The sequence below is a fragment of the Taeniopygia guttata genome, chromosome 4A, assembly GCF_048771995.1.
Source record: "Taeniopygia guttata chromosome 4A, bTaeGut7.mat, whole genome shotgun sequence".
Taxonomy (NCBI): Eukaryota; Metazoa; Chordata; class Aves; order Passeriformes; family Estrildidae; genus Taeniopygia; species Taeniopygia guttata.
The window spans coordinates 11604113-11616812 of NC_133029.1; the positions used below are offsets into that span (position 1 = coordinate 11604113).

Here is a 12700-nt window from a genome sequence, read left to right on the forward strand (position 1 = left end):
GGAAGATCAGGCAATAAAATATCCACAGTTTCAATCAGGATTGCAAATTACAGATGTCCAAAAGATAGTAAAATGTAAAGAAAAATTCCAGACCCCTGGAGCTGATCAAAATTAGTGTCAGTCATTGATTTCTAAAACACACAAAGAGACGGTGAGTATAAATGTGTTACTTACAGGTGCTGAGGATTTTAGGGAATGAAAATGGAGACCGGGAGCTGGAGACTGCCTGCCATGCCAGCAGTGTTGATTTGGAAGCGATGGACACAAATAAACATTCAGCAAAGCTTAAAAAGCTGCAATGCAAGGCTAGCCAAAAGTGTCCATGTCCTTACCGTGCTGTGGCTGGCAGGCAATCCGTGTCTGGGAGCCTTCAGTCCTTCTAATCAGGCTCCAGGGATTTTGTTTGCAAGAAAGATTGTCCTTTAAGTGATGAGTGCAGGAAAACAGAGAAATAAAGAGAAATGAGCAAATTGTACAAGGCAAATAGCTGCAGGTCTTTAGCATGCTCCCTGCGTTTTCCTAAGCTGCATCTGCAGTAGAGAAAATATCCCAAAAATAGCTCAGGCTGCCAATGACTTGCTGAAACCTGAGAAAGAATTGCTGAATTTAAAGATCTGGGTTGCTGTGGGTGTATGATTAAAGTGAGAAATTGCTGGCAGGAAGAACCTAGGATGAAACCACATGCTTATGGAGTAACTTGTGAGTTCACTGATATCAGAACATGAGCTGACCTCTGATTTCCCCCTCCTCCACCCAATGCCAGTTAACCCTTAAGAGTTCAGAGTGGAAGAAAGTTCTTCAATAACAGATGGAATAGGAAATATGATTAAAAAAAAAAAACCTTCTTTCACCTGTAATGTAGTGACAATATTTTGCAGCAGTGCCCTATTTCTGAAATTTCATAGCAGTAAGGAAAGCTGAGGTTTTGCAGATCTCTGACTTCTGGAAAGCTCAGTCTGGTGTAGGGTATAAGCTAAATACTCACTTAAAGTTGTTTGTGGTCCCACAGAGTGCAAGGGATTTCAGATAAAATTTTGAGGGAGGAATGGATGGATGGATGGATGGATGGATGGATGGATGGATGGATGGATGGATGGATGGATGGATGGATGGATGGAGGCAGGAAAGCAGGAAAGCACAACATTTAGGAACTTTTCTGCAAACACTGACTTAAGGACAAAACGCAGGATTTCCCAGAATATTTGGCACAGTCTTTGAGGAGATGCTGGCATATCTATACGGTGCCCAGAACAAATTACAGTAGCTACTCCTGGTTGTTCTGGTCTGTAAGTGTTCCCTGTGGATCCCTTGTGCTTACACTGCTCACTAGAGTGTAGCGTGCTTTAGCCCAGTCCTCAGCTTTCTCCACAGCACTTTGTAATGGTACTTCCTTGATTAAGAAGAGAACAAGAAGCAGTTGGCAGAAAGTGGGGTACATTGGCTTGACATCAGTTAAGTTTCCCAAGCAGTGCCAAAAGTAATCCTCAGTAACCTATTTAGGCTGGTATTAAAGCTGCCAGAGCATGGTCTAGGAGCTTGTTCCCAGCTTTCTTGGTACGGACACTGAAAAGGGAAAAGGTTCAGTGCTGTAACTGGGTTATATTCAAGCCACATGGGACAGGATTATGAGAAGCTGCTTCTTTGGAAAGCAATTGTGCATCTGAGAAAAGAGCTGAATATCACCATTAATTCAGCATGTGCTTTTGGCTTAACATCAGTTTTTTGTTATGTGCAGAAGAAAAATGGACCCATAGGAAGAACAAAATATTTACTGTGCTTCAACCATAATTTAGTGTAATCACTTAATCATCATGTAGGACTTGATGCAACGAAGCTGTACTTAAGAGTGTCTCAGCACTTTATCTTGAAGATGCCATGAATATGTGAATGTATTTTATATATATTGATAGCTGTAGTTTCACATACATAATGACATTCTCTGGGGCTGAGGAGTGAAACATTTGTCCTGTGACAAAAAATAGCCATTTAAGTTACACATGCACAATGGCAGCTGAGAATGCCCAGCTATGAAGGTCCCTTTTGTAGGTGCTTTGGAGAAAAAGGTCCATTATCAGGTCTTTTCATCTGTCTTCAATTCTAACTGATCTGGTCATAAATGTTCTCCTAGAAGCTAGAAGAGTAGACAACCCCTGAAGCAGGCTGGTCGTTTCATCTGTATTTATACCCCAGCAGGGCCTTTTTGAAGTACTTCTGCTGCCCAAAAGGAAATGTAGAGTATCATAAATTATGGCCTGAATAATTATGACTCATGTTGCAGGATTCACTCTCAGACAACAGGCAGGAAGCACTTACACACATCTAGTGTTAATTTATAATATATCACATAAATTTCACAGTGAGTGCAGGAAGTCTGATTACTAGTCTCCTAAAAACTTCTAATGCAAACTTCTGTTCCCATTTTTGAAGCAGCAAGTGATAATACAAAAGACTTTGTAGGCACCTTTTTAATAAATTAATGAAACCTAAATTCAATAATAATGATGGCTAGTAGGTATCTTATAATGTATGGTCGTGATAGTGATATATCAGCATGAGACAATATTAGTGTCTCATGTGTTCGCAGATGAATGAACTATGCATTTAAAAATTAGATTCTTTTCCCTCCTACCAATGAGGTAATTAATTCAAACACTTTTTGCCTCTCCTTGTTATGAAGAGGTTGCTAATGCAACACAGTAACACAATAAACACAATAAAGCAGTTCTACATCTCAAAAAAGTGGAAGCTTAGTATTCAAAACCATTCTCTCTTTGTTATTGTTGAATTTCATTAACTCTGAGAATCTAGATCATAAATTACATGTATGTAATAATTCATAGTTTTGTATTTTTGACTTAAATATAGCATAGGGCAAAAGTGAAAAGAAAGGAGCGTGATGGAATTCTGAGCAGAGACCACATGGGTGGTTTGGCATGGAAACAAAGGCATTAGCATACATTCATTGTCATTATAGCAAAATGCTAATGCTTATGGTGCTTATCAATAGATGTATGGAGAAAATACATCTTCCCCTAAGCACGATGCTTTAGGTCATGATTCCTCTATTATCTAAATGTGCTTCTGAGACTTAAATGTTTGAATGTTCTTGTTCTTTTCTTAATCTAAATCTTTTCTTTAATATCATATGAGTTAAGTTTTGCCTAAACACTCATTGTAAGCTTTTGTGGCTTTTGTCTTTGATTTCCCTGAAAGAAGTGGCAAAGTACCTGGAACTTGTGCTGTCCTACCAGGAGTGATTTATCTGTGAGCCTAGCCTGAGATTAGTGTGATCCATAAATTATCTGCAGTTGTGTCTGTCTGCACATCAGGGTTTGGATTGGAGCATTCAGAAATGTGTGGGAGTCTTTGCCTGTAAGTGCTGGCTGATCTGAAGAAACAAAGTCTTCTTTCCACCAGTGCAGTCGAGTCACCAGACTGGTGTGGGTGTAAATGGGAATTCCATTACAGAAATTTGTTGAGCTTCACTGGGCAGGATGTCACCAATTGTTTTTCTTATAAGATAGTCTCTTTTTTAAGGAGCTCTTTGTAGCGTGAATTTCAAAATTGTCTGGCACATGTAAATCACTGAAGTAGGAAGATTTCCAGTGGATTGGCAGATAATTATCTTTTTATCACAATGATAGAGCTGGTGCAAAAATGACACTTTGCATTATCTGAAGCTGTGACCATAATTTGAAATTAGGCCTCAAATGCCAGCCCTGGTAAAATGAGTGGGAAGAGAAAAAGCACTGTACCTGACACTGCAGCATGAAAACTTTAAGTATTAATTTACCTGAAGTAACTAGGGAGTATCATAAGAATAAATATTAGTGCCTTGAAGACTGTGTCTGTCTGGATTGTTTGAACACAAAGTATCTTGGTCTGGTAGCATAGGGAAATCTGAGGCTAATGGCCTTGATTACTGAAACCGTCTTTTTTCATGTTAGAGTACAGTGTCCCTGTTTCTCTAGGCAATGTACAAAAATGTGAAAAATAAATCATTTTATGCCAGGAACCTGAGAAGTGAGATCTCTCTTTGTACCTGCCAGCCAATTTGCAAGGGCTTGTTAGAATATATTTCTCCCATTTTAGCTAAGGCTAATTAGACATCGGCAGTTGCTGCTATCTACCAGAGTTTCTTCACTCATTTTTTCTCTCCTATTTTTTTTCCTTTTTGCCCTACTGTCTGGGATGTTCTTCTTTGTGTTTTAAAGCCAATTTAATACCTTTTTCTCTTGCCAAGTGCATTCTGATTGTGGCTCACCCCACCCTACTCTCTTCCAGACCCATTCTGTTGCCTTATATTTTGGTTTTCTTCTTTAATTGGAAACCTGTTGTTGGAATGGATAAATCTCATTCTGTATAACTACAGGAAAATTGCCAGTATAATAGAAACTGTTTGTAAAATGGATTTTCTTTTCTACAAAGGACTGACTGGAAGATTTTCCCTGTAATGGTTCTATAGCAATCAGTAAAAAACAAAATTTAAAAAGCCAAAACAAAACCAGAGGAAAGCCACAACCCTCCCTCCCTCTAGGCATTGAGTTTCTCATCAGTTGTCATTGCAAATTTCCACAAATGCTCTTGGCACCATTTCGAAGATTTTAGCTCTGTGTTATGCTGTTGTTTGATTAATGACTAGTTCCAGAGATTTCCTCTGGTGATCCTCCACATGAGACATAAAGAATTATCAATTGCCTCAGCAATGTCTGGAAGCAGAGAATGTTAAGGATGTAGTTTGCTTCCCTGAGTTTATAATGAAACATCCCATTGTATTCCTTGCCCTAAGGTACTAATTTGATACATTCTGCAACTGCCTGGCCCAAGAATTGCTGGTTTGCCATAACAAAGTGGGAGATTATATTTAGAAATTGCTGTTAGCAACCATCAAATCCACACTCATCCCCATTCTATGAAATGTTCAATTTGGCCTTACTGTATTTGTTCAGTTTTATATGTACAATAGGATAAACTAGAGTACTCCAAATCAACCTACTCCTGAATACTAACAGCTCCATTATAAAAAATTTTATTCCAAATGGTAGTGAAAATATTGAGCAAAATAGTCCTGGTTCTACTCCATTGAACAGCTATAAATCCAAGCAATTCTTTCTCAACTTACACATTTCTTTTTGTCACAATGATAGAGCTGGTGCAAAAATGACACTTTGCATTATCTGAAGCTGTGAAGTAGGTAAGTGTGAAGTAGGTAAGTTTTGTAATTATGATACATCCTTTCTTGAGATGAACTACACAGTGAAAGAATCTTTATTTCAGGGTTGTGATTAACCCAGTTTCTAATGCACAGACTGCTGTGACAAGAGTTAGGGCTTTGTTGTTGAACTTGATTTTACTCTGAAGTGTACAAATCAGGAAAGGTTCCATTAAAAGTCAGCTGCAGCCTGAAGCCCATCAGTGTCATTCTGTCTGGTATTTTGACTGTGGGGAAAATTGGCTATTGCAGCTGCTGCATTGCCTTTCCCTCTCTCACCATCATTATCTGTTTCCATGCAGTGATTCTCTTCTAAGATGGCTTAGAGGTCCCTCTTCTTTAAACATACTTTTGATATCTCTGCTGCCTGCACTGAGACTATATACATATCCTGGGAGAGTATGCATAGCAAAGCAGTATGATAATAGGCCTTTGAGATAGGGCCTTTTATGAAGAAGAAGAAGAAAAAAAAAGGCAAAATAAGAGGAACAAAATGCAGTGTTCAAAATTAGAGTTTCATGGTGTGTACCATCATTTCACATTTTCCGTTTACCTCAGAGACTCATTGCTACCTTTTCTGTCATTTGGAGCATTTTGCTCTGCATCTGATTTCTTTGTGGAAGTGGTATTTTTATCAGCTCATTCTCCTTTTCCTATGAGTGTCAAACATCTGTGGATACAGGTCTTCTTGAAGTTTTGTATTTCTCAATTATAAAGTACTGTTAATAGAAAACTTTGTGTTCTTTAATATCTTGAATGAGGGAAGCACTGAAGCGTGTACCTGGAGATAAGTATACATTGCAGTAGGACTTCATTCAGGACTATTAGGACTATATTTAATCATTCTTTTGAATCAATGTAATTTTCATAAGTTTTTCAGTACTAGAACTTTCTCATGTCCCCATATATATGTGAAGTTTTGATTTCCAGAGATGAGATTTTGCAGTAGCTGTATAAGATCTAATTGTGTACGTTTTTCCATTCCTACCCAAATAGCCTGCCAGCTCCAACACCAGTTAATCTAATGTGTAAACTGCCCAGCAGGGCTTTATAAAATTATTCTTTCCTTCAACAGTTTTAGCCCTTGGTCTTTTCTCAGGAAAGATTTCTCATGACTTCAGTAGGAATTTTGCTTGAGGCCTGGAGAATCCTATTTAAAATTTAACTGTGCTATTTGACAATTATTGGTTATAACATGCTGAAAATTTATCCAGTGTGAATCCCTAGTGGATGTAATTCTCAGCAAATTGGGCGTGGGCAAGAAGCCGAACATTTCAAGAAGTGCCGTTATTTATATTAATCAAGAGAAATAATTTGATGATATTTCAAGAATACTATTTTAAGAATGTCCCACTGGTTAGTTAAAAAAATAAATTCAAAAGTAGCATTTAAATCAGTTCCACATAATCAGCCTCAAAGACTGTGGTAGAGGATTCCAGTCATATGGTAAATGGAAAAGACTATTTGTTTGGAAAAATAGAGTGGAGGCTTTAACCTTCTGATTTGTTCCATGTAACACATTTTTCCACTACTGCAACATGCTTTTCAATAGTGTCATGTATAAACCCCTCCCAAGGTTTAAATTTATGGGGAAAAGGTTAATGGAAATACTTTGAATTTACTATGAAGTTCACAGCAGATGCAAAGCAGCAGTTTACTCTAAAATGAAGTGTCAGTACAGAGCTGTCCTTGAGACAGATACATTACCATGCCTCCACCCTTTATATGTTTATTTAATGTTGGATATGTAATGATCAACCTTGCTGTCCTATTTGGACAACACAAAAGCCTCCTCAAACACACAGCTGAGATATTGTAGTTCAAAGTGCTATCCTGCTAGTCATAACCCCTCCACTTCAGCTGTCCACAAAAGATGCTGAAAGGAAAGAGAGGAAGAAGGACATGTAGGTCAGTTTGGCCATCTCAAGTCCTCCAGCCTGTGGGTGCTATAGTTGTGGCAGCTAATTCAGCTTGGGGTAATGGCAGGGAGAGAAGCAGGGAGTCAAATGCATCTTACTGATGTCTTCCTCTCAGTGTTTCCTCAGCTCAATATGACAGCAGTGATCTTTTGCTAAGTCCTTAGGGAGTATACTCTGTAAAATACAAATTTCTTTGCCTTTTGAATTATCTTTCTATTGACATCTGACCTTTATTTTGGAATAACTTTCCAACTGTGCATCATTTCAAGGAACAGTTTGGTCTTGCAGGTAGCTGGAGAGCCTCCCTTAGCCCAGTGGCTGCCAGCTCACCTTTGTTGTTTTGTCAGCATTTCTGGTGCTTTCTCTCAGATACTCTTTTTTTTTTTTTTTTTTTCTTTCAACAGAAAACTTGGGGTTATTTATTCTTGTAATCGTAGAAGCCATTTAATCAGAATATTTAACTATGTTTCCAGTTCAGGACTGGAGTGAGTTTGGGTTACTTTTAATTTGAACAAGATTTTCTAAATGAAGCCCTTTTGCAGTGGCTTTCAACTCAATTAGAGACCAGAATCTTAACTTCAGTTTTGGTCAGGCACTTGGAAAGGTCTGTAAGCCTGTCTTTAGCTGTTACTGACTCCTGTTCAAGGTGTGAGCTTAGAGGTGAGTGTGCTCTGCAATGCTTCCTAGCCTAGGGCCTGAATATCAACACAGGGATTGGGAATTTTCATGTATGTTATCAAGCCAAAGAATAAATGTAACAATAACTATTTGTTTTATGACTTCCCTTAAAAAATAATAATTTATTTTATTTCAATGACTATGTATTTTATTGGCATATTAATTTCCAGGTAGATTGAGTTAGCAGCAGACAGTGATAATAAATTTTGCAGGGAAAGGTGTGGGAGAGGCAAAATGGGTTGGGATGTGTCAGACCCTGTGAGTGTGGTCTAATGTGCTGGGGGTTTATAGCTCCAGTCTTGAAATGGAATATACCCTGTACAAGTTGTGCTAGAAAAAATGACAAGATACTGCCAGGTTTGTGGAGTCCATCAGCACTAGGCTGCTTTTCATGTAGTGTAGTTTGCACTGAGTAAGAAAAGGCTGGAGCCAGATTTCCTGATAATACATCAGGGATTAAGATGGTCTTATGGGGCAAAGATCAGCCATATATATATATTTATAAAGATATATATATGTATCTTTATAAAGCAGTTGCTGTCTCCAAATATGTTTAGCTTTAACCATTGCAATTAAGTAGCCAATTTTGCTGTTTCTATTAAACTAATGAGAAAAATTACCAAATAAGAGCTTTAAAATGCAGATTAAAGCACAGGTGGGACAAATAGCAAACAGTTTTTGAAAGGGAAAAATAACTTTTGTTCTGAGAAAACCCTTCATGAATGCTGTGCACTAGTTTTTGTTGCTAGAGGGCAGCCTGGTATAAATAAAAAGTGTATGAGACCTTAAGGTCTGTGAGTGTGTAACCTCTCTGAGTGTAAATGGGGTACTTTTCAAGGATATCATTGGCTTCTTAGTTTTATGATCAGTATTTAATTTGATTTCTGTCTCAGGGATGTTAACATTCATGTGTCCACATTTCTTCAGTTTCTTTTCGGATCTTCATAAATGTTTAAGAGATGGTTGATTTGGTCACTCTTCCTGTTGCAACAGCTAACATAACTAAAGAAATGATGAGATTTTAAGAACTCTATCCTAATTTATTTTATTTACTACAAGATTTTCCACTCTCCCTGTAGATGGCATCTGCAAAATATTTATGTATTACCCCTTGAAACAGAAAACTGTATGGTATAAGATTTGTGATCAATCATTTATTTATTACTCATGAGTGTTGCTTTGCATTCTGTCTCAGAAGGGTGTGCCTCTGCTTTATGTTGCTCCTCTTTGACTATTCCTTATTTTGCTAATGTAATGCTTGCTGTACATGCATTTTAAAATTGAATATAGAATCAGTTTTTTGCACAGTGCTTATAAACAACCAATCATTAGAACAATACTTGGAAGAAATTTTAATTTAAAATACTTTTACAACCCAATTTTCATTTGTAAACTATTATGAAATGTAAATATCTGTAACTCCAGCAATTTCAGTAAGATTGTTCCGTTTCTTATTGCTAGATAGAGCTCTTTAAGGTAGAAGTCAGCATAAGAAAATCAGTGTTTTAGAATATTGCAAATGGGGCTTCTATGTGGTACATCTTTCTTAGGCATCTCAAACTAAGAACATCTCCAAATTGGGAGCTACTTCAGATTATTTGACTATAATTGCTCTGGATGCTGCTACTTTCAGCCTCCTGTGGAGATTTATTTTGGTTTGGTTGTTATTCATTTAACGTAATTCACAGAAATAGGCAAAAGCATCTGCAGGGCTGCCCTAAGTTTCCCTCAGCTAGGCTGGCTCTCAGGGACACTCCCTGTGTCTGGGAAGGGCTGAGCTTCACATTCCAGCCCTGACCCTGACTGTGCACTTTGCACTGAAAAACTGTCAGCTCTCCAGCCTGATGTGGACCTGGATGTGAGTGATTGCTTAAGCTCAGTTTACCTTGCCAGAAAAAACACATTTCATAGGAGAATTCTTAATGTCTTTTTAGGGAAAGTTTATGTACTTGTAAAATAATATAGATCTAAGTGAAGATACCAAAAGTCACAATGTTTCTTCCATATTGTCCCAGATGCTGTCCCTGCATATTTAAGCTCTACTGATACCTTTGAGATCTGTGATGATCTGAGAAAGGAGGTTGTAAACAGGTAGGGCTTGGCCTAAGTGTTTAAAAAAGTGACAGGAGAAGAGGACATGGCTTCTAGCTGCACCAGGATGGTCCAGGTTGGCCATCAGGAGGAATTTCTTCATACAAAGAGTTGGAAACATTGGAATGGCTGCCCATGGAGGTGATAGAATCACTATCCCTGGAACTGTTCAAGAAACAACTGGACATGGCACTTAGTGACAAAGTAATAATCAGTCTAAAGTTGAACTTCATTATCTTGGAGGGCTTTTCGAACCTGACTCTGTGACTCAGTGACTGGGATTGTCAGTCACTGCTGTGACTGAGAAACCTCCTGTGACCTGTGGCAGCTCCTTCTACAGCCAGCAGCTCCATTTCCTCCCATTTCCTACAGTGGGAGCTGGAACAGCTTCTTGGTACTTCCCAGATCTCTTGGGTTAGAATAAGTTTTCCCAGGGAAAATTCCCCAATCCCTGTTATGTATCTTTGTCCTGTTCTCCCCTGTACCTGCCACAAACTAATTTATGCTGGCATGAGAGTTTTGGAGTAGGTACTGCACTGTTCTAATCTACAACATCTTTCTGCAGGGAGGAGCAACAGTCTCTGCAGGCTGGCAATCTGCTTCCTTTCCTCAATGCTACAAACAGTTCATTTTTTAAGTCTATGTCTTTATTTGCACGCTCTCGGTATGAAATTTCTTTTGGTTGTTTGTCTAGTTTTTAGTTTCACAACTAAAGAACAAAAAACACTTTTAGACCTTCTTTAAAACCTGGGTTTTTTTTTACTGTGAAGCAAAAAGCAGCCAAAAACACACAGTTCTGAGTAAGTCAAATTATACTGCATTCTTGTGTTTGAGTAAGACACAGAGCAACTAAAACAAACTAACATAAACAGGGAAGCCAAATTAAATACTTACATTTGTATAGTGCAAGAGGATCCTGGGCTCAGGAATGAAATTCAATCTTTATTTATTTTTTGAGTAGGCAGTGCATAAAATAGTTGAGGATCTTTGCAATGCAACTGTACAGTAGTGGAATATTTTTGACTAAGGAATCAGCTCATACAGTATTGAAAAAGATGAACTGTTTGCTCAGCATGCAAGAGAGCTTTCACAAATCTAGAGGATCACTGAATCAGTCATAGCTCTTCATAATGCAAAAGCAAATTGTCAAATGGACACCTGACACCAAATGGGGAAGAGAGCATTTGGGTGTCTAATGGGCACATACACAATCTGCTTAACATTGGAAGTGTGAAGTTCTGCTTGAAGCAAAAATGACTGTGGTATGTAAGGAATGCAGATGTTTATCTACATATCATTGCCACTGGGCCTTCTCACAGCTCTCCTAATAACAGCAGAAAGAACTTTTGGGCTTTTCCAAAACAAATCTGACCTTCACATCACTCCCCATTTCAATGTGCTTTGTACAAAAGAAGATACATGAAAAAGTAGCTGCAGGATAATATGGATGTTAGAAAATTACAGCAGCACTTTATTTTATAGCTGAAGACTGGGGTAGAATGATTTCATTTGGAGGCACTGCAATTCACTCACAGATTATTGACTCTGTGCTGGTAACTCCTGTGCTGCTTCTGAGCTCTTCCAGCACTTCATCAGGTACTGCCAATTGGTCCCAGAAGCACTGACAGAGAAAATGGCTATTTTCTGCAGCTAGGTTGAATTGAAGAAGCTGAACTATATTAAATACTTTACTAGTTACTTTTCTGTGCACAGAAATGCCAGCAGCCACCACTGGGATGTTGGGAGAATTAAGGAAATTTGGTACATATCCACAAATGAAATGGGAGCAAATCATAACCTTCATTAAGCAGTGGTGCAGTTAAGCACTGTGTGAGTGACCAGTACTTTCAGATTCATCTGCCCTTCTGAAGAGTTGTTAATCTCAGTAACAATATCATCAGGAATTCCAAATCCATTGAAATCCACACTCACACTCCAGATTGCAGATGACACCAAGCTGAGTGATATGGTTGACACGGCTATAGGATGGGATGGCATCCAGAGGGACCTGGACAAGCTTGAGAAGTGGCCCATGGAAATCTTATGACGTTTAATAAGACCAAGTCCTGGTGCTGCCCCTGAGTCATGATAACTCCTGGTATCAATCCAGGCTGGGGATGGAGAGATGGAGAGCAGCCCTGCCCAGAAGGATGCGGGTGCTGCTGGTGAGAGGCTGGGCATGAGCCAGCCATGGGCACTCACAGTGCAGAAAGCCAGAGGTGTCCTGGGCTGCACCAGAGCCCTGTGGGCAGCAGGGGATGGAAGGGATTCTGGAAGGATCCAGAGCCCTGTGGGCAGCAGGGGATGGAAGGGATTCTGCCCCTCTGCCCAGCTCTGGTGAAACCCCACCTGCAGTGCTGCATCCAGCTCTGGGGACCCCAGCACACGAAGGACATGGACCTGTTGAATTGAATCCAGCAGAGCAGTCCACCAAAGATGATCAGAGGAATGGGACACCTGTCCTGTGAGGAAAGGCTGAGAGAACTGGGACTGTTCAACCTGAAGAGACCTTGGAGTGACCAAATTGTGGCCTTCCAGTTCCTGAAGGGAGTCTGCAGGAGAGATGGAGAGGGACTATTTACAAGGGCCTGGAGTGACAGGACAAGGAGGAGTGGCTTCAAACTGAAAGGAAGTGAGTTTAGATTAGATATTAGGTGAAAAATCCCTATGAGGGTGGTGAGGCACTGGGACAGGTTGCTCTGAGAAGCTGTGGATGCCCCATCCCTGGAAATATTAAAGGCCAGGTTGAACAGGGCCTGAATATCCTGGTCTAGTGAAAGATGTCCCGGCCCATGGCAGG

At 39.4% G+C, this 12700-nt stretch overlaps 1 protein-coding gene and 1 long non-coding RNA gene across 5 annotated transcripts in view; one reads left to right on the forward strand and one right to left on the reverse strand.

Annotated features, from left to right (window-relative positions):
• Window positions 1–716, reverse strand: part of AMMECR1 (AMMECR nuclear protein 1) — a 93453-nt gene extending 92737 nt beyond the window's left edge. For 2 of the 4 annotated variants that reach the window (XR_012055998.1, XR_012055999.1), the window contains exon 1: window positions 333–716. Coding sequence is in view for 1 of the 4 variants with exons in the window: in XM_030272647.4 (XP_030128507.1) it covers window positions 333–504 (172 nt within the window). In the remaining 3 variants the exon portion in view is untranslated. Of the gene's footprint in view, window positions 1–174 lie in introns of all 4 variants that reach the window. The other 2 variants (XM_030272647.4, XM_072929160.1) reach the window with 2 other exon arrangements.
• LOC140684170 (uncharacterized) overlaps window positions 1–12700 on the forward strand; it is a 53036-nt gene that overhangs the window by 23605 nt on the left and 16731 nt on the right. The gene's annotated exons all lie outside the window — the stretch shown is intronic.